This window comes from Corvus moneduloides, chromosome 31 (genome assembly GCF_009650955.1).
Source record: "Corvus moneduloides isolate bCorMon1 chromosome 31, bCorMon1.pri, whole genome shotgun sequence".
Classification (NCBI taxonomy): Eukaryota; Metazoa; Chordata; class Aves; order Passeriformes; family Corvidae; genus Corvus; species Corvus moneduloides.
In genome coordinates this window covers 1,251,990-1,271,243 of record NC_045506.1, presented here as the reverse complement: position 1 = coordinate 1,271,243, position 19,254 = coordinate 1,251,990, and the positions used below count along the sequence as shown (strand labels likewise).

General features: G+C 67.0%; 5 protein-coding genes across 6 annotated transcripts; 2 read left to right on the top strand and 3 right to left on the bottom strand.

Moving 5' to 3' along the window:
• Window positions 1-237: 237 nt before the first annotated feature.
• LOC116436961 (lymphotoxin-alpha-like) lies at window positions 238-3,822 on the bottom strand. Its single transcript, XM_032094407.1, has 6 exons — window positions 3,727-3,822; window positions 3,423-3,605; window positions 2,215-3,318; window positions 1,996-2,029; window positions 1,772-1,831; window positions 238-687 (listed from the first exon to the last, which is right to left on the bottom strand). The coding sequence occupies exons 3-6, from the start codon at window positions 2,356-2,358 to the stop codon at window positions 263-265; spliced, it is 663 nt and encodes a 220-aa protein (XP_031950298.1). The 5' UTR covers window positions 2,359-3,318; window positions 3,423-3,605; window positions 3,727-3,822; the 3' UTR covers window positions 238-262.
• On the bottom strand, window positions 3,823-4,793 carry GPANK1 (G-patch domain and ankyrin repeats 1). The gene is made up of 2 exons (XM_032094292.1): window positions 4,436-4,793; window positions 3,823-4,345 (listed from the first exon to the last, which is right to left on the bottom strand). Exons 1-2 carry the CDS (start codon window positions 4,669-4,671, stop codon window positions 3,823-3,825), a joined length of 759 nt encoding a protein of 252 aa, XP_031950183.1. The 5' UTR covers window positions 4,672-4,793.
• A 123-nt stretch (window positions 4,794-4,916) lies between these two features.
• On the top strand, window positions 4,917-7,718 carry CSNK2B (casein kinase 2 beta). The gene is made up of 7 exons (XM_032094408.1): window positions 4,917-5,006; window positions 5,259-5,342; window positions 5,562-5,664; window positions 5,750-5,865; window positions 5,950-6,025; window positions 6,534-6,723; window positions 7,587-7,718. Exons 2-7 carry the CDS (start codon window positions 5,271-5,273, stop codon window positions 7,675-7,677), a joined length of 648 nt encoding a protein of 215 aa, XP_031950299.1. The 5' UTR covers window positions 4,917-5,006; window positions 5,259-5,270; the 3' UTR covers window positions 7,678-7,718.
• A 918-nt stretch (window positions 7,719-8,636) lies between these two features.
• Window positions 8,637-16,403, top strand: ABHD16A (abhydrolase domain containing 16A, phospholipase). 2 transcript variants are annotated; one of them, XM_032094317.1, is made up of 20 exons: window positions 8,637-8,811; window positions 8,916-8,972; window positions 9,260-9,326; window positions 10,263-10,349; window positions 10,430-10,515; window positions 10,629-10,705; window positions 11,238-11,342; window positions 11,641-11,755; window positions 12,554-12,652; window positions 12,746-12,809; window positions 13,607-13,656; window positions 13,911-14,034; window positions 14,763-14,867; window positions 14,944-15,007; window positions 15,117-15,173; window positions 15,270-15,332; window positions 15,601-15,677; window positions 15,776-15,910; window positions 16,076-16,122; window positions 16,206-16,403. In XM_032094317.1, the coding sequence occupies exons 1-20, from the start codon at window positions 8,671-8,673 to the stop codon at window positions 16,287-16,289; spliced, it is 1,704 nt and encodes a 567-aa protein (XP_031950208.1). In that variant the 5' UTR covers window positions 8,637-8,670; the 3' UTR covers window positions 16,290-16,403. The 2 variants fall into 2 exon arrangements, with proteins under 2 accessions (XP_031950208.1, XP_031950209.1); XM_032094318.1 differs by having other exon boundaries at window positions 8,638-8,811; window positions 15,812-15,910.
• Window positions 16,404-16,405: 2 nt separating this feature from the next.
• Window positions 16,406-19,245, bottom strand: DDAH2 (dimethylarginine dimethylaminohydrolase 2). Its single transcript, XM_032094377.1, has 7 exons — window positions 19,152-19,245; window positions 18,280-18,740; window positions 17,985-18,084; window positions 17,807-17,880; window positions 17,588-17,707; window positions 16,844-16,990; window positions 16,406-16,714 (listed from the first exon to the last, which is right to left on the bottom strand). The coding sequence occupies exons 2-7, from the start codon at window positions 18,574-18,576 to the stop codon at window positions 16,586-16,588; spliced, it is 867 nt and encodes a 288-aa protein (XP_031950268.1). The 5' UTR covers window positions 18,577-18,740; window positions 19,152-19,245; the 3' UTR covers window positions 16,406-16,585.
• Window positions 19,246-19,254: the final 9 nt, after the last annotated feature.

Below are 19,254 nucleotides of genomic sequence, written 5' to 3'. Positions count from 1 at the left end.
ATCCCATCCTGATCCATCAATCCCCATCCATCAATCCCGATCCATCCCATCCTGATCCATCCCATCCCCATCCATCAATCAATCCCCATCCATCAATCCCCACCCATCCCATCCCCACCCATCCCATCCCCGATGGCTCCTCCTGCCCCTGACCGCTCCCAGCTCCGTCCACCCCTGACCAACGCCGGTTCCGCCCACCCCCGTGACACCGCTCTGACCCCAAACGCTCCCAGCCCCGTCCCCCCACCCCCCCGGTCCCCCCCTAATCCACGCCCAGCACCCCGAAGTAAGCCTGCCCGGCGCCGTGCAGGTCCAGGAAGCGTCCGGCCGAGGTGGTGGCGGCCAGCTGGTCCCCGCGGCGCAGCTGGAACACGGCGCCCTGGTACAGGGACTCCACCCAGAGCCCGCCGGGGCTGCCCCCGCGGCACACGGAGCGGGCGGCGCGCAGCAGGGGCACGTCCCGTGGGTACTCGGGGGACAGCCGGGACACGGCCAGGCGGAGCGGCCGGTGCCGCGCCCCGGCCGGGCAGCGCGAGCCCTGGAAGGCGGCGGCGGCGTACACGAAGTAGAGCCCGTCCCGGGGCACCACCAGCCGGTTCCCCCGCAGCCGGACCCCGTTCCGCACCAGCGCGGGGGCCACGCTCGCCTCCCACACTAGGGAACCCCGCGAGGACGGCCACGTCGAGGCTGGGGGGGAAAAGGGAGTCAGGACCCGAAAAAAACCCAAAAAAACCCAAAAAACGTCCCCTCCCACACCAGGGACCTCCATGAGGACAGCCACGTCGAGGCTGGGGGGGAAAAGGGAGTCAGGACCCGAAAAAAACCCAAAAAAACCCAAAAAACGTCCCCTCCCACACCAGGGACCTCCATGAGGACGGCCACATTGAGGCTGGGAGGGAAAAGGGAGTCAGGACCCGAAAAAAACCCAAAAAAACCCAAAAAACGTCCCCTCCCACACCAGGGACCTCCATGAGAACGGCCACATTGAGGCTGGGGGGGAAAAGGGAGTCAGGACCCGAAAAAAACCCAAAAAAACCCAAAAAACGTCCCCTCCCACACCAGGGACCTCCATGAGGACAGCCACGTCGAGGCTGGGGGGGAAAAGGGAGTCAGGACCCGAAAAAAAACCCAAAAAAAACCCAAAAAACGTCCCCTCCCACACCAGGGACCTCCATGAGGACGGCCACATTGAGGCTGGGAGGGAAAAGGGAGTCAGGACCCGAAAAAAACCCAAAAAAACCCAAAAAACGTCCCCTCCCACACCAGGGACCTCCATGAGGATGGCCACATTGAGGCTGGGGGGGAAAAGGGAGTCAGAATCCCAAAAACCCCAAAAAAGCCCCAAAAAACGTCCCCTCCCGCACCAGGGACCTCCATGAGGACGGCCACATGGAGGCTGGAGGGGAAAAGGGAGTCAGGATCCCAAAAACGCCCCAAAAAACGTCCCCTCCCACACCAGGGATCCCCGTGAGGACGGCCACGTTGAGGCTGGGGGCAAAAAGGGGGTCAGGACCCCAAAAAAACCCAGAAAAGCCCCAAAAAAGTCCCCTCCCACACCAGGGACCCCCATGAGGATGGCCACGTCGAGACTGGAGGCGAAAAGGGAGTCAGGACCCCAAAAAACCCCCGAAGACCCCAGGGTGTGCTGTCCCCTCCCCGTCCCACACCCCTCGTGTCCCCACACTCCCTTAAAGGCCCCTCTGTCCCTCCCAAACTCCTCAAAGCCCCCCTGAAACTCCACCCCACCCTCCCGCCGGCGTCCCCCACTCACCCACGACGTGAGCAGCCGGTTTGTCCCCCCTCGTCACCCGCGGCAGCTCCGGGAGGGCCCCTGGGGACAAAGGGGGGGTTGGGACATGGGGGGACACGAGGAGGGACCCCCTCGGAGGGAGTGGTGGCCCCAAAAAGGGAGGGCGTGGCAGCTGGGGGGGCAGGGAATGGGGGGGGGGGGGACAGACAGAGGGGACATGGGGGGGTCCCGGGGGTGTCACTCACCTGGCACAGCCGGGGTCAGCGTCTCCAGGGGGTCCTGGGGGGACAGAGAGGGGTCAGAGGAGGGGCTGGGCATGGGGGGGACAGGGGGGGACACAGAGGGATGGGGGGAGGACAAGGGGGGGATACAGAGGGACAGAGAAGGGACAGAGGGACACGGGGGACGCAGAGGGGACACAGAGGAACACAGAGGGACACAGAGGGACACGAGGGGGTCCGTACCGGGGTGGGCAGGCGGGTGGCAGCCCCAGGAGCCGGCGGCAGCAGCAGCAGCAGCAGCAGCAGCAGCAGGACGTGGGCGAGCGCGGCGACGCCGGCGCTGGGGACACGGCAGCGCTGGGGGGGCCGCGGGGGGGGCCCGGCCATGGCGGTTCTGAGCTGGCCCAGCCCCCCCGGAGCCTTTATGGCCACCCCGGCCCCCGCACGGGGCGTCACCGACCCCCCGAGACGTCCCCCGGACAGGAAAACCCCGGCGGGGCCCCGGCTGCTCCACGGGGGAGGGGGGCAGGGTTTGGGGGGTGGGGGCTGCCCCTGCTCCCTTCCTCTCTCAAGACCCCGCTCCTGTCCATCCCCCCCCGCCGTGATTTCCCCTCTCTTAATTAATGAACTGCTGCCTCATTAGCGTGCCAGGCTATTAATTACCCCCCTCCCCCGTGACCTCCTTATTGGGAAAACCCGGCGGGGGTGGGGGGGAAAGGATGTGGTGAAGGGGGGGCGGGGGCTCCCCCCAAAAGCGGAACCACCCAAACCGCCCTGGTGGGGCCCCAAAATCAGCGGGGGGGGGGCCCCAAAACCGCCCACGGGGGACCCAAAACCACTGTGGGGGATCCGGAAAATCTGCAGGGGGGGGGCCGAAAGTGTCACGGCCACCCCGAAACTTTGGGGGGTGAGGCCCAAATCTGGCGCTTCCGCCCCCAAATTCCCGCCAGGAAAACTTCAGCGCCCCAAATCTCGCTGGCGGGAGGGGGGGCACCTGCCCTGCCCCGTTTATTGCCCCCAGCCCCGGGGGGGGGGGGGGTCTGTCCCCACAGATCTCAGTCTGGGGGGGTCCAGAGCCCCTTTTTACTGCCCCTCAAGTCCGTGTTTGGAGGGACCCTTTCGAGCCCCCAAAATCCCAGTTTTGGGGGTCTTTTGTCCTCCTCAGAGCTCCCTCGATGCAGTTTAAGCTTTCTTCAGAGCCCCCAGACCCATTTCGAGGGTTCCTTCAGAGCTGTGGGAGTCCTGGGGGGATTTTCGGCCGTTTTTGGGGTTCCCTCAGCCTTCTTTGGGGTTCCAGCGGCTCTCGGTGCTCGGCCCAGGCGCTGAGGAGCTCCGGCTCTGCCACATCTGGGGGGGGGGAACGTGGCTGGGACCCCTCCCCAGTGAGGGGGGGGAGCCCCAGGGGAGGTGGGGGGAGGTTCCGGGGTGGAGGGCGAGGCCGAGAGTCTCACCAAAACCCCTCCCCCTCCTGCAGGAGCTGCTCGGTGTTCCCGGAAGGGTTTTAGGGGATCCCGGAGAGGATGTGGGGGGTCCCGGGGGGTTCCCACGGAGGGGCCGGGCGGAAGTCGCCTCACGGGCGGCCGGAAGTGGAGTCGAGTCAGGGCGGAAGCAGCTCCAGGCCGTTGTGCCGCCCCCTGGCGGAGCGGAGGACCACGTCAGCCTTGAGGGACACTGGGGGAGGGACCCCTCCCCAGTTTCGGGGGTCCGCAGCCCCAGCGGGGGCCCCGAGCCCCTCCCGAACCCCCCCAGACTCACCGTGGGGCCGGAAACGCGGCTTTCCACCCCAAATTCCTCCACGGGGGTCTCTGGGGAGGCGGCTGGCGGGGCCGGTGGGGGGGGGGTGAAGGGGGCTCAGGGGGGCTCGGGGAGGGTTGGGGGGCTCAGGGGGGGTCCCGGCTCGCTCGGGGCGGGAGCTCCGGAGGGTCCCAGCGCTCCATGTACTCCCTCAGTCGGATCTCCCAGGCCCGCGCCGCCGCCTCGGAGCGGAACCGGGACCCCCCCCCGCGCCCCGCTTTGCCCCCCTCGCCCCTCGCCCGCGGGGGGGGCCCCGCCACGGCCGCCGCGTCCCCCGGCCCGAAGTGGGTGACGCGGGGCCGCGACCCCGGCCCCCAGCCCAGCCCACCCCGGTCCCGCTTGAGCTCGGTGGGCACCGGCAGCCGCCGCCCGCGGCCCCCCCCGGCCCAGGCCGCCCCCCGCCCACCCCCCCCGCAGCAGCAGGCGGTAGCCCGGGTTGGAGGGGGGGATGTGCAGCGGGGCCGGGGGCGCGGGCGGCCCCCCCAGCCCCAGCAGGTGCGCGGTGGAGCGGCGGTGCCGCGCGGGGGGGTCGCGAAACGAGGCTCCGCAGCTGCGGCAGAAGTGGGGGGGGTCCGAGGGGCTGCGGGAAGGAGGCTCTCGTTAACGGTAATAATTAATTACTCGGTAATTGGGGGGGGGGGCGGGGGGGGTTGGCGGGGGTCGCACCGACCTGGGCGGCTCCTTCCCCTCTCCCGAAAGGTCCCGGGGGCGCTTGCGGGGGCTCTGAGGGGGCTCCGCGCCTCCCCCCTCGGCGATCAGGCTCTCGTAGAAGCTCCGCGCGTCGGCCCCGGGGTCGGGAGCGCCCGGGGAGGGCTCGGGGGGCGGCGGGGGCGGCTCCTCCTGCAGCCGCCCGTCCTTCCAGCGGCCGGCCTGGTCCCGGCCCCGGCGGAACGCGATCAGCGACATCGAGGGGCCCGGGGGGGCCCGGGGGGTGTTTGGGGGCCCCGAGGGGTCCCGGACCGACCCCGCAGCCGCCACCGGAAGCTGCGAGTGGGGCGGAGGAATCACGTGACTCACCAGCGGGCTGTGATTGGTTGGTACAGGCGCGGGACGAGAGTTCGGGCGGAAGCTACGGCGATACCCGGCGCTGATTGGTCAGTCCCGACCCGGGGGTGGGGTTTGGGGCGGAAGTACCAGGCGGCCGGCACCGATTGGTCGGTTCCGGGGAGGAGGCGGGGCTTGGGGCGGAAGCGGCGGCTGCGCGTGCGCGGATCGTGCCCGGAGCGCCCCTAAAGCGGCGGGTGAGGGGGCCCGGGAGGCCCCAGGGGGGGTCCGGGGGGTTTGGGGGGCTCCGGGGGGATTTGGGAGTCCCGCGGCGGGGCTCGGGGTCCCTCCGGCCCGGGCGGTGGGATGGGAGCGGCCGCGGGCTCGCGCTCGGGCCCCCGGCGATCGGGGGCTCTGAGGGTCCGGGCGGGGGTCGGGGCGGTTTGAGGGGGCCCTGGGGGGTTTGGGGGATCCGGAGGGGGGTTCATTGCCCCCGTTCCTCTCCCCAGAACCCCGGGACCATGAGCAGCTCCGAGGAGGTGTCGTGGATCTCGTGGTTCTGCGGCCTCCGCGGCAACGAGTTCTTCTGCGAGGTGGGCGAGGGACCCCCGGGAGACCCCCGGACACCCCCCGGCCCTGGGCCCGCCCCAACCCCCGATCCTCCTCCTGACACCCTGAGCGCCCTGAGAGCCCAAAAGCCCTGGACCCTCAAACCCGGGACCCCGCAAACACCCAAACCCTGACGCCCTCCCCCCAAACCCTGACCCCCCCCGAAACCCCCGAGCCCCCCAAAGCCCCGATCCTCCCCACAGGTGGACGAGGATTACATCCAGGACAAGTTCAACCTGACGGGGCTCAACGAGCAGGTGCCCCATTACCGGCAGGCTCTGGACATGATCCTGGACCTGGAGCCAGGTACGGCCCTGAGCGCCTTCGGGGGGCTCGAGGGGGGGTCCCCAACATCGCGCTGACCCCCTGCGGCCTCCCCCCACCCCCCCAGACGAGGAGCTGGAGGACAACCCCAACCAGAGCGACCTGATCGAGCAGGCGGCCGAGATGCTCTACGGGCTGATCCACGCCCGGTACATCCTCACCAACCGCGGCATCGCGCAGATGGTGCGGCCCCGACCCCCCCCGGGACCCCCCCCGAGCCCCCCGGGACCCCCCGGGCCCCCCCTGACCCCCCCTGTGCCCCCACAGCTGGAGAAGTACCAGCAGGGAGACTTCGGGTACTGCCCGCGGGTGTACTGTGAGAACCAGCCCATGCTGCCCATCGGTACTGGGGGCACTGGGGGGGGGAACTGGGGGGGGTCCTGCCCGTGGGTGGGCTGTGAGAACCAGCCCGTGCTGCCCATCGGTACTGGGGGGCTTTGGGGGGTGGTCACAGGGGGGATTTTGGGGGGAAAATGGGTGGTTTTGGGGGAAAATTGGTGGGATTTTTGGGGAAGAACTGCTGGGATTTTAGGGGGAAAACTGGGGGGGTTTGGGGGAAAATTGGTGGGGTTTGGGGGAAAGACTGGGGGGATTTTGGGGGGAAAATTGGTGGAGTTTTGGGGGGAAATCGGTGGGATTTTAGGGGAAAACTGGGGGGGGGTTGGGGGAAAATTGGTGGGGTTTGGGGGAAAACGGGGAAAACCCCTAGCTGAGTTATTTTGGGGGGTGATTTGGGGCTAGGTTATTTGGGGCTGTTTTTATGGGGTCTGTTCGGGATTTATTTCGGGTCGTTTGAGGGGGGGCCTCGTTCGGGTCCATCCGTTTGAGGAGGGGTCTGGGGTGGCCTCCAGGACTGTCGGACATCCCCGGCGAGGCCATGGTCAAGCTGTACTGCCCCAAGTGCATGGACGTTTACACGCCCAAGTCCTCGCGGCACCACCACACCGACGGCGCCTATTTCGGCACCGGCTTCCCCCACATGCTCTTCATGGTGCACCCCGAGTACCGCCCCAAGCGCCCCGCCAACCAGTTCGTGCCCAGGTCAGAGTTTCCCCGCAGCAAAAACCCCCAAACCCCCCCCAAAAAAAGCCCCCGTGAAAACGGCCGCAGAAATCAGAAAAACAGCCCCGAAGAAACGCGGCGAAAACGACCCCGAAAGTCGAAAAAACGACCCAGAGAAACGTGAATGAAAAGCTGCAAAAATGAGGTTAAATCTTAGGAAATGAGCCCAATCCTCCCCCCTCTAAAAGGAATAAAAAGTTCCTGCAAATTGACCCTGAAACTTAAAAAAAAAGCCCCAAAAAATCTTGCAAAAATGAGCCTAAAAGTGACAAAAACAACCCCAAATTTCGCCACCAAAAGTTAAAAAAAATCCCTTTGAAATTGCCCCCAAATTTGACAAAACCAGCTTCACGCTTTCTGCTAAAAAATGTGGCAAAAACAAGTCCAAAGCTTAAGGAAATAATTCCTAATCTCTCCCCAAAAAATGACATCAAAAATGACCCTAAAATGTAAAAAAATCTTCAAATTTCCCCCAAGAAACAACGGCAGAAATGATTCCAAAAATGTAAAAAAAAAAAAAAAACTCTCTCAAAAAACTCAAAAAAAAATAAAACCCCCCCCAAAAACATGCACGTAAAACCCAACCTCCCCCCAAACAAACCCCAAGCCAAAAACTCCAAAAGAGAACCCAACTCCCTCCAAAAAAACCCAAAACTCCCCAAAAAAACGGTGCTTTGACCCCATTCCTTTGGTGCTTGCTGAGGTCACTTTGTTCGCTCTGGAACCTTCTGGTGTCACTCTGTCCCCCCATGATGTCCCCAAAATTCCCGTTTTTCCCCAAAATTCCCGTTTTTTCCCCCAACTCCTGTTTTTTCCCAAAATCCCGGTTTTTTTCCCCGCAGGCTCTACGGGTTCAAGATCCACCCCATGGCCTACCAGCTGCAGCTCCAGGCCGCCAGCAACTTCAAGAGCCCCGTCAAGACCATCCGCTGAGGGACCCCCCAAAAACCCCCCCGGGACCCCCAAAACCCCCCCAGAGCCCCCCCCCAGCCCTGCAACCCCCCTGCAACCCCCCCATAAAGAGATTTGGGCTGAAACCCGGCGTTTTGGGCTCATTTCGGGGGGAATGTGGGGGTCTCCAGGCTGGTTGGGTGCGATTCGGGCTGGGTTGGGGGGTTTGGGGCTGGTTTTGGGGGTGTTTGAGCGATTTTGGGGCTGGTTTGGGGTAATTTGGGCTGGGTTGGTGGAATTCGGGCAATTTCGGCGCTTTTTGGGCTGGTTTGGGCGTGATTCAAGTTGGTTTGGGGGATTTTGGGTGTGATACGGGGGAATTTGGGGTCAACTTGAGCTATTTGGGGACACTTTAGGCCTTTTGAGGATGCTTGGGGGTGGTTTTGGGTCATGTTGGACTGATTTAGAGCATTTTGGGGCACTTTGGGGTGGTTTTGGGGCCACTTGGGAGGGATTGTGAACAGTTTTAAGTGGCTTTTGAAGGTGTTCATGTGGTTTGGTGTATTCTGGGGCACTTTGAGCTATTTTAGGCAAGTTTTGGGTGTTTCCAGACCAGTTTTGCATAATTTTGGGTGGATTTGATGCGCTCCAGGTCGGTTTTGGTGTAACTTTCGGCTGTTTTCGGTCAATTCCAGTTGCTTTTGGGATCTCTTTGCCCCATTCCCGCCCCTTTCGCTGTATTTTGGGGCAATTTCAGCCGATTTTGGGGCACTTCGAGGCCTCTTCGCGCCTTTCGCGCGGGCCCGCCCCGTTCCCATGGCAACGCCGCCATCTTGCCCCGCCTCGTTCCCACGGCAACGCCACCATCTTGCCCCGCCTCGTTCCCATGACAACGCCGCCATATTGCCCCGCCCCGTTCCCATGACAACGCCACGGTGGGCGGGGCTTTACAATCAGTAAAGGCGGGGGCCTGCCCTTGGCCCCGCCCCGGAAGTTCCGCTTCCCGGAAGCGCCGCCACTTCCGGCGCCGCCATCATGGCGAAACTGCTCAGCTGCGTCCTGGGCCCGCGGCTCTACCGCGTCCATCGGCCCCGCGCTCCCGGCGCGGCCGGGGGGGCCCCGGGGGGGCCGCAGGGAGGGAACGGAGCCGGCAGCGAGCGCGGGGAGCCGGCGTGGGTGAGGCGCGGGGGGGCGGGGGGCCCGGGCGGGGTGGTTGCCATGGCAGCGCGGGGATGCGGACCCGCCGAGCCCCGCGCTGACCCCCCCCGTGCCCCCCCCAGGACTCCTATTACCAACCGCGGGGGCTGGAGAAGCACACGGACAGTGTCCTGGCGCTGGTGAGACCCCCCGCGACTCCTCCGGCTCTGTCCGTGCCCTTCACCCTGCCCGGGGGGGGTCCCCATCCCCCTGGGACCCCCCAATGGACCCGCAGACCCCCCCCCATCCCCCATTTCCCCCACCCTGAATCGGGGACTCCCTCCCGGGGCCCCCAGACCCCATTTACCCCCTTCCCATGAACTGGGGACCCTCTCTGCCCCCGTTTCCCCCCGGTTCCGGAGCGGGGCTCCCCCCCCCGGGGCCCCCCCGGCGCTCGGGGGTCTCAGGGGTCGCGGGGGTCCCGCAGGCCTCGGTGCTCTGGTCCATCTCGTACTACGCCTCCCCCTTGGCCGTGTTCTACCTGTACCGCAAAGGTGGGGCTGGGGGGGTTTCGGGGGTCTCTGGATGGTTTAAGGGGGGAACGGGGGGTTTTGGGGTCTCTGGATGGTTTAAGAGGGGTTTTCGGGACTGTGGATGGTTTAAGGGGGGTTTTTGGGGTCTCTGGATGGTTTAAGGGGGGTTTTGGGGGACTGTGGATGGTTTAAGGGCAGATTTTGGGGACTGTGGATGGTTTAAGGGGGGTTTTGGGGGACTGTGGATGGTTTAAGGGCAGACTTTGGGGACTGTGGATGGTTTAAGGGGGGTTTTGGGGGTCTCTGGATGGTTTAGGGGGTTTTTGGGGGTCTCTGGATGGTTTAAGGGAAGTTTTTTGGGGTCTCTCACCCCGTTTTCTCCCCCCAGGCCTGCTGACTATGTCCCACGTGGTCTGGGGGTGTTTTGGGGGGTTTTTTTGGGGTCTCTCACCCCGTTTTCTCCCCCCAGGCCTGCTGACCCTGTCCCACGTGGTCTGGGGGTGTTTTGGGGGGTTTTTTTGGGGTCTCTCACCCCGTTTTCTCCCCCCAGGCCTGCTGACCCTGTCCCACGTGGTCTGGGGGTGTTTTGGGGGGTTTTTTTTGGGGTCTCTCACCCCGTTTTCTCCCCCCAGGCCTGCTGACCCTGTCCCACGTGGTCTGGGGGTGTTTTGGGGGTTTTTTTTGGGGTCTCTCACCCCGTTTTCTCCCCCCAGGCCTGCTGACTATGTCCCACGTGGTCTGGGGGTGTTTTGGGGGTTTTTTTTTGGGGTCTCTCACCCCGTTTTCTCCCCCCAGGCCTGCTGACTATGTCCCACGTGGTCTGGGGGTGTTTTGGGGGTTTTTTTTGGGGTCTCTCACCCCGTTTTCTCCCCCCAGGCCTGCTGACCCTGTCCCACGTGGTCTGGGGGTGTTTTGGGGGGTTTTTTTGGGGTCTCTTACCCCGTTTTCCCCCCCCAGGCCTGCTGACCATGTCCCGCGTGGTGCCCCTGTCGCACTGCGTGGCCACGCTGGGGCTGCTGCTGGCGGGCGTGGCCTGTCTGCGAGGTGAGGGGGCTTTGGGGGCGCCGGGACCCCCCCGAGGGCCCCCCCGGGACCCTCCGTGAGCCCCCCCCGTGCCCCCCCAGGGCTGGGCCGCTGGAGCAACCCGCAGTACCTGGAGTTCATCGCGGCGCTGGAGGAGAGCCACCGCAGCGGCACCCCCGAGGCCAAGGTGGGCACGGGGAGCCCCGGGGGCGCCGGGAACCCCCAAAGGGCGTCAGCGACCCCTCCCCTGAGGGGTCTGGGGGGGTCTTAGGCCGCTGTTCTCCCCCATCCCCCCCCCAGCGCAAACTCGGACTCTACACCTTCGACTTCCGCAGCTGGCCCGTGGACTTCCGCTGGGACAGCGCCGGCCCCGCCTGGTCAGAGCCCCCCGGGACCCCCCTGGGACCCCCAAAAACACCCTGGGACCCCCACAAACACCCCGGGACCCCCACAAACACCCCCTGGACCCCCACAAACACCTCAGGGACCTCCACAAATACCCTGGGACCCCCACAAACACCCCCCGGACCCCCATAGACACCCCCTGGACCCCCAAAAACACCTCAGGGGCCTCCACAAATACCCTGGGACCCCACAAACACCCCCTGGACCCCCAAAAACACCCCCTGGACCCCCAAAAACACCTCAGGGACCCCCACAAACACCCCCAGGACCCCCACAAACACCCCAGGTACCCCCACAAACACCCCGGGACCCCCACAAACACCCCAGGTACCCCCACAAACACCCCGGGACCCCCCAAAAACACCCCCAGGATCCCACGACCCCTCCCGAGACCCCCAAACCACTCTGGGGACGCCCCTGGGAGCCTTCCCCAAACCCCTCTGGGGACCCCTGACCCCCCCCAGTTCCCCTGGGACCCCCTGACCCACCCCCTCTCGGTTGCAGGGGGGGCTCCCGGGCGGTGCCGCTGCTCCGAGACCCCCCCCGGCCTCGGGGGGGCTCCCGGGGGCTGCTGGGGGCGCTCCGGAAGCTTCCGTGCGCCCTGGTCAGGTGGGCGGGGCCGGGGTGGGTGGGGCCTGGGTGGGCGGGGCTCTTTTGGGGGTGTGGCTTTGGGTGTGGGCGTGGCCACGTGGGGCGGGGCTGGGGTGTCCCCCCCAGGGTGGGCGGGGCTAATGAGGGTGTGGCATTGGGTGTGGCCCAAGGGGGTGTGGCCAGGGGATGGGGAAGGAGCTGATTGGCCGTGGTGGGGAGGGAGGGGGATGGGTGGGTGGGTTTGGCCCCGCCCCCCCGGGGGTGTGTCCGCGCTGACCCCGCCCCCGGGCGTGTCCCGGGCCGGCCCCGCCCCCAGGCTGCTCCTGGCCCACACCCTGGGCCGGCGGATGCTGTTCCCGGGCTCCGTGCGGCTGCTGCAGCGCGCGCTGCTGCCCACCCTGCTGCAGGGCCAGGCGCGCCTCGTCGAGCAGGTGAGACCCCAAAAACACCTTAAAACCACCCTAAAATACCCCAAAACACACCCACCTTGCTGCAGGGCCAGGCGCGCCTCGTCGAGCAGGTGAGACCCCAAAAACAGCCCCAAAATATCCTGAGGTATCCCCAAAACACACCCCCCCTGCTGCTGCAGGGCTAGGCGCAGTTCATTGAGCAGGTGAGACCCCAAAAACAGCCCCAAAATATCCTAAAATACCCCAAAACACACCCACCTTGCTGCTGTATGGCCAGGTGCAGCTCATTGAGCAGGTTGGACCCCAAAACCAGCCCCAGAATATCCTAAAATACCCCAAAACACACCCACCTTGCTGCTGTATGGCCAGGTGCAGCTCATTGAGCAGGTTGGACCCCAAAAACAGCCCCAAAATATCCTAAAATACCCCAAAACACATCCCCCCTGCTGCTGCAGGGCCAGGCGTGCCTTGTTGAGCAGGTGCGACCCCAAAAACATCCTAAACCAGCCCTAAAATACCCCAAAACACACCCACCCTGCTGCTGCAGGGGCAGACCCAGCTTGTCAAGCAGGTGCGACCCCAAAACGCCTCTCAACTGAGCCCAAAATAATTTCTTTAGAATCCCAAATAACCCCAAATTACCTTCAAAGAGTTTTTAGACTCCGAAGTACTCGCTGATCTCAGAAACAACCCCAAAGTGACCCAAAAGCGACCCCAAAGTGACTCCGCTAACCTTGAGTTACCAAAAAAAACCCCAAAACAACCCCCCAGACCCCAAAACTGCCCCCTGAGCCCGCTGTCCCCCCCGTGTCCCCGCAGTTCGGGGGCCAGCGGGCCAAGCTGGTGGCTTGTGACGGCAACGAGATCGACGCCATGGTCATCGACCGGCGCGGCCGCGACCCCCGCGGGGACACCCTGGTGAGGCCTCGGGGGCCCGGGGGCGTTCGGGGCGGTCCCGGGGGGCTCTGACCCCACAGCGTCCCCCCCACGCGGCCCCGATGTCCCCCCCAGGTGATCTGCTGCGAGGGCAACGCCGGCTTCTACGAGGTCGGGTGTCTGTCCACGCCCCTGGAGGGTACGAGAGGGACCCCAAAAGCTCACCTTTGACCCCCAAAGCCTCCACTGAGACCCCAAAACCTCCCCTGGGACCCCCAAAACCTCCTGCGGGATCCCCAAAACCTCGCCTGGGACCCCAAAACCTCCCCTGAGACCCCAGACCTCCCTCGGCACCCCAAAACCTCACTTGGGACCCCAAAACGTCCTCTGGGACCCCCAAAACCTCCCCTGAGACCCCAGACCTCCCTGGGCACCCCAAAACCTCACCTGGGGCCCCCAAACCTCCCTCAGCACCCCAAGGCCTTCCCTGGGACCCCCAAAACTTCCCCTGGGACCCCAAAACCTCCCCTGGGACCCCAAACCTCCCCCAGCACCCCAAAACCTCCCCTGGGACCCCCAAACCACCCCGGGGCCCCCAAAACTACTCAGGGACCCCTGAAATTCCCTCTGAGACCCCCAAAGCCCCCAGACCCCACAGAAGGCCAGGGTGGGGCGAGCCATGTGGGATTTGGGGGGGGTTGGGTCGATCCATTTGTGTTGGGGGTGCTTGGGTGGGGGTTCCCCTTCTTTGGGGGTCCCGGGGTGGTTCTGGGGGGTGGGGATTGGGTTTTTGGGTGGAGTTGGATTTGGGGGGGTTTGAATTTGGGGGAGGGTTGGATTTGGGGGGTCCCTGGGCTGCACCACCTCGTTCTGGGGGGGTCTCACTCAGATCTTTGCACGTCTTTGGGGGGTTTTTGCTGCTTTGGGCCCTCCCCCTCATTTTTGGGGCCTGAAGCCCCCCGGGCCCAGCGTGACCCCCCCGTGTCCCCCCCCCAGCTGGGTACTCAGTCCTGGGCTGGAACCACCCCGGCTTCGGCGGCAGCACTGTGAGTTCGGGGGGTACCGGGGGGTCTGGGGAGGTCCCAGGGGGTCTGAAGGATTTGGGGGGGGGTATTTGGGGGATTTTGGGGATCCCCTGACCCCCCCATTGCAGGACCCAGAGCGTGCCACAGATGGGGTCAGGTGGGGGTGCCGTTTATGGGGGTTTGGGGGGGGGTTTGGGGTCCCCCGGGGGTGGGCGATTTCAGGGGGGGTTCAGGGGGTTTTGGGGGATTTGGGGACCCCGCTGACCCCCCCGCAGGGCGTCCCCCTGCCCCAGAGCGAGGCCAACGCCATGGACGTGGTGATGCGCTTCGCGCTGCAGCACCTCAACTTCGCCCCCCCGAACATCGTCCTGTACGCCTGGTCCATCGGGGGCTTCACCGGTACCGGGCACTGGGAGGGGCTCAGGGCACTGGGAGCACTGGGGGGCACTGGGAGGGCACTGCGAGCGTACTGGGGGGCACTGGGAGGGGGTTCAGGGCACTGGGAGCACCTCGGGCCATGGGAGCACTGGGAGCGCACTGGGGGGCACTGGGAGGGGGTTCAGGGCACTGGGAGCACTGGGAGGGCACTGGGAGCGTACTGGGGGGCACTGGGAGGGGGTTCAGGGCACTGGGAGCGCACTGGGAGGGGGTTCAGGGCACTGGGAGCACTGGGAGTACGCTGGGGGCACTGGGAGCGCACTGGGAGCGCACTGGGAGGGGGTTCAGGGCACTGGGAGCACTGGGGGTCATGGGAGCACTGGGAGCGCACTGGGGGGCACTGGGAGCGCTGGGAGGGCATTGGGGGGCACTGGGAGGTGGTTCAGGGCACTGGGAGCACTGGGAGGGCAGTGGGGGGCACTAGGAGCGCACTGGGAGGGGGTTCAGGGCACTGGGGGGCACTGGGAGCGCACTGAGAGGGGGTTCAGGGCACTGGGAGCACTGGGAGCGCACTGGGAGGGGGTTCAGGGCACTGGGTCGGGGTTGAGGGTACTGGGAAGGAACTGGAGCGGGCACTGGGAGCGCTGGGAGGAGGCTCTGGTGACCAAGAGCTGGGCCCCAGCACTCTGTGGGCTCCGTGGGGGGGTCCTGGGCCCCCGAGGGTCCCCGCTGACCCTCGGCCCCCCCAGCCACCTGGGCCGCCATGTCCTACCCCGACGTGGGGGGGCTGGTGCTGGACGCCTCCTTCGACGACCTCGTGCCCCTGGCCCTGAAGGTGCTGCCCCGGAGCTGGCGTGAGTGCCCCTCCACCCACCGCCCCCAGACCCCCCCGGAGCCCCCCCAAGCCCCCCCTAACTCTTCCCCCCCCAGGGGACCTGGTGACGCAGACGGTGAGGGAGCACCTGAACCTCAACAACGCCGAGCAGCTCTGCAGGTACGGGGCTGCCCCTCCCCTGCTCTCTGGGGACCCCCCCAAACCCCCCCAGGACCCCCCGGGTGTCAGGGACCCCCCCAAACCCCCCTTCTCCCCCTCCCCCCCCCAGGTACCAGGGCCCGGTGCTGCTGGTACGGAGGACGAAGGATGAGATCATCACCACCACGTGAGCCCCCCACCCAGACTCCCTGGGACCCCCAAAACCCCCCCCAGGACCCCCCCAAATCCCCCTGACTCCCCCGTGTCCCCCCCCGCCCCGCAGGGTCCCCGATGACATCGCGTCCAACCGCGGCAACGACCTCCTGCTGAAGCTGCTGCAGCACCGGTGGGGAAATGGGGGGCCTGGGGGGGGGGTTGGGGGGTCCTGGGGGGTGTTTGGGGGGTCCTGGGGGGGCCGGGAGAGGTTGGAGGGGTCTGGGGCAGGATTGGGGGGAGGTTGGGGGGTTCTAGGAAGGATCTGTGGGGTGTGGGCGGGGGGGCATTTGGAGGAGTTTGGGGGTCTCAGGGTGGTTTGGGGGGTCCTGGTGGGCTCTGGGGGTCCTGGGGGGCTCTGGGGGTCCCTGGGGGGCTCTGACCCCCCCCATCCCCCCCAGGTACCCCAAGGTCATGGCGGACGAGGGGCTGCGGGCGGTGTGGGAGTGGCTGGAGGCCGCGACCCCCGAGGAGGAGAGTGAGTGACCGCCCCGAGCCCGGGTGTGACCCCCCCCCCCCCTTCTGGGCTCTGGCCCCCCCTTTCGGGGTTCTGACTCCCCAGTTTTGGGTTCCAAGTCCCGTTTTTGGGTTCGAACCGCCCGTTCTCGGCAGGCTCGGTTCTCCGCGGCTGCGCCCCCGACGAGGGCTGGTGCCAGGAGCAGCTCAAGGCCTTCGCGGGCGACCGGAGCCCCCCGTTCCCCTGGAGCCTGGGTCAGGGCGGGGCCGGGGCGGGGCCGGGATCGGCCAATGGGAGGGGGGGGCGTGGCAGGGGTGGGTGGGACCAGGGGCTTGGGCTGGGCAACCAGTCAGGAGCTGGGCGTGGCCCTGGGTGTGGCCAGGCTGGCCCCACCCCTGACATTGGCCCCGCCCCCGCAGGTGAGGAGCTGAGCCCCGCCCAGCGCCGGCAGCTGGCGCTGTACCTGGTGAGTGGGGGCGGGGCTTGGGGGGGGGGCGTGGCTTGAGGGGCGTGGCCAGGCCCTGACCACACCCCCTGCCCCTCCCCCAGGCCCAGAAGCACCTGCAGAACTTCGAGGCCTCGCACTGCACGCCCCTCCCCCCCCAGGCCTTCCGCCTGCCCTGGGTGCTGTGACCCCTCCCCCACCCCGCCCCTCCCCCACCCTGCACGCGCTCTGCTCCTCCCCCACCCGCAGAGGTAATGACTCATTAATTAAGGAATTAATTAAAAGGAAATTTTTTTTTTTTTATTTAGTCCCGGACGCCTCCTTAAGGCAGAGGGGGGAGGGGCGGCGGCCGGGGGGGGGGGGGGGGGGGGGGGGGGGGGAAGACAGGGCTAAAAAATGGGGTGGGGGAGGGGCCCTCTGTGTGGCCCCACCCCCAAAATGGGAGGTGGGATCTCTGGGAATGGGGGGTGGTCAGTGGGCGTGGTCAGGGCCGGCCCCGCCCAGCCGGCCGCGCACGCAGCAGGACGCAGCAGGAGCTCAGGGCCCCGCCCGCCTTGGCGGCCTCGCTCAGGTCCAGCGGCACCAGCGACACCCCCGGAACCTTCTGGAACGCCTGGGGGGGCGGGGGGGGCCTCAGGGCATGGCCACGCCCTAAAACGGCTCCTCCCCATCCCCCCGCCGACACCCACAGCCCCACCCTGTTTGGCCACGCCCACCGGCCACGCCCACCGGCCACGCCCACCTTCTGGCTCTGCGGGAACTCCTCAGGCCCCCGGTGCACCAGGACCCCCCCCGGGAGCCCCCCCGGCCGCGTGAACAGACAGTTCCCGGCGGGGTCATCGGGCAGTGCCAGCCGGGAGTAGGGGTGGTCCGAGAGCTGCTCCATGGCCTGGGGGGGACACGAGTGACCCTCTGACCACCCCAAACTGACCCCCAGAACTGACCCTCAGATCCCCCAAAACCACCCCAAAAGTTACCCTCTGATCACCCCAAACTGACCCCCAGAACTGACCCTCAGCTCCCCCAAAACCACCCCAACACTGACCCTCTGACCACCCCAAACTGACCCCCAGAACTGACCCTCAGATCCCCCAAAACCACCCCAAAACTGACCCTCTGACCACCCCAAACTGACCCCCAGAACTGACCCTCAGATGCCCCAAAACCACCCCGAAAGTGACCCTCTGACCACCCCAAAACTGACCCCCAGAACTGACCCTCAGATCCCCCAAAACCACCCCAAAACTGACCCTCTGACCACCCCAAACTGACCCCCAGAACTGACCCCTTGACCTCCCAAACCCCACTCCCTGAACCCCCCTGTGTTCCCCTCTGGCCCCTTGTCCCCCCACACCGCTCAAACTGACCCGCTGACCACCAAACCCTGAGCCCCCAACTCGAGCCCTCCCCCAAACTGGGTTCCCCCCCCAAACTGGGATTTTTATCCCCAAAACCGCAGTGCCCCCCCCTCCCCGTTGTCCCCCACCTTGATGGCCCTGCGGGCGCCGTCGCTGCTGCCGTGGGCGATGGTCTGGGGGGCGGCCATGCTGCAGAACCCCTTCAGCCGCCCCCCGCCCCCCACCGGCACCGTGGACACCGTGAAGTCCTGCGGGGGGGGGGCACAGGGGGGAGTCAGGACCCCCTGGAAACCCCAAAAACCCTGGGACCACCCCATTAAACCCCCAAAGCCCCCCGGGGGTCTCACCCTGAAGGCGTCGGCCACGGCCTCGGCGCCGCGCAGGTTGGTCCAGGGGGAGATTCCCACGAAGAATTCCCGGCCTGGGGGGGGTGGGGGGGGGGGAGCAGGGGGCGGTTGGGACCCTGGAGGGTCCCAGGGGCTCCCGTGGGTGTCCCAGGGGGGTCGGGGGGTCCCCCAGACTCACCGGTGAACAGAACGTCCCCCCCGTCCAGCGCTGCCCCCTCGTCCGTCACCGACAGCACCCGGAGCTGGAGCTGCTCCAGCACCTCCCGGAGCCCCCCGAGCTGGGGGGACAGCGGGCGTCACCGGGGGGGGAGGGAACATCAGCCACGACCCCCCCTCTGCGCCCACAAAGCCCCCCGGCCCAGCCCCCACCCCAAAAGGACCCCGATTCCCACCCCCACCATCCCGGGGGTCCCACAGCTCCTCGGCCCCCTCCCCCCCGGGGGTCGCAGCCCCCTGAGATCTCCCCCCGGTACCTCCTCGCGGCGGGGGGGCCCCGGCCGGGTCAGCAGCGCCGTCCCCCCCTGCACCACCACGAGCTCCTCGAGCAGCAGCGGCCGGAGCCCCCCCCGGGCCGGGGGCAGCTCCAGGACCTGCAGCCCCAGGCGCTGCCGCAGGACCCCCCCCAGGACCCCCCACTGCCGCCGCGCCTTGGCCGGGTCCGGGGGGGGCCCCGGGGGCGCCGCGACCCCCAGCGCCTCCTCCCAGGGGTCCCCCGGGGGGGGCAGCGCCCGGATCAGGGCGTGGGTGAAGTGTCCGAAGGGCTCAGCCATGGGACCCCCCCGCACGGGACCCCCCCGCACGGGACCCCCGGACGGGCGGGGCTGGTTTGGGGTCGGGGTCAGGGGGAGTTTGGGGGGGTCTCACCGGGACCCCCGCCCGGGGGAGGAGGAGGAGGAGGGGGCGGGCGGAGCCTTCGGCCTCGGTGCTGCCGGAGCTGCGGGGGGGGGGGCAGTGCCGCTGATTAACGGGGGCTCATTAGCGCTAATTAACGGGGGAAACGCCCGCCCCCCCCCCGAGCCCCACCAACACCCCCAGGAGCAGCCGGGGGCGCCCCGAGCCCCTCAACGCCCCCCGAGCCCCCCGGAACCCGCAGGGACCCCTCGCGACCCCCACACCACCCCAGAGCCCCCCCGGACCCCCGAGACTCCACAGGGACCCCCGGAGTCCCCCAAAGTCGCCCCGGGGACCCCTCCAAAGCCCTCCCGGGACCCCAACCCAGGAACACGGGCTCCCAAAGACCCCTGGGCCCCTCCTCGAGCGCCCCCCGCTGCTGCCCCCGAGCCCCGCCCCCCCAGGACCTCCCGACGCCCCCGGGACCCCCCGGGACCCCCCGGACCCCCCTTACCCGCGGCCGCCCCGATCCCAGAATACCCCGCGGCCACGCCCACCCTCATTGTCCGCGCGGGGCGGGGGCGGGGCCAGCGGAGACCACGCCCCCTCATTAAACT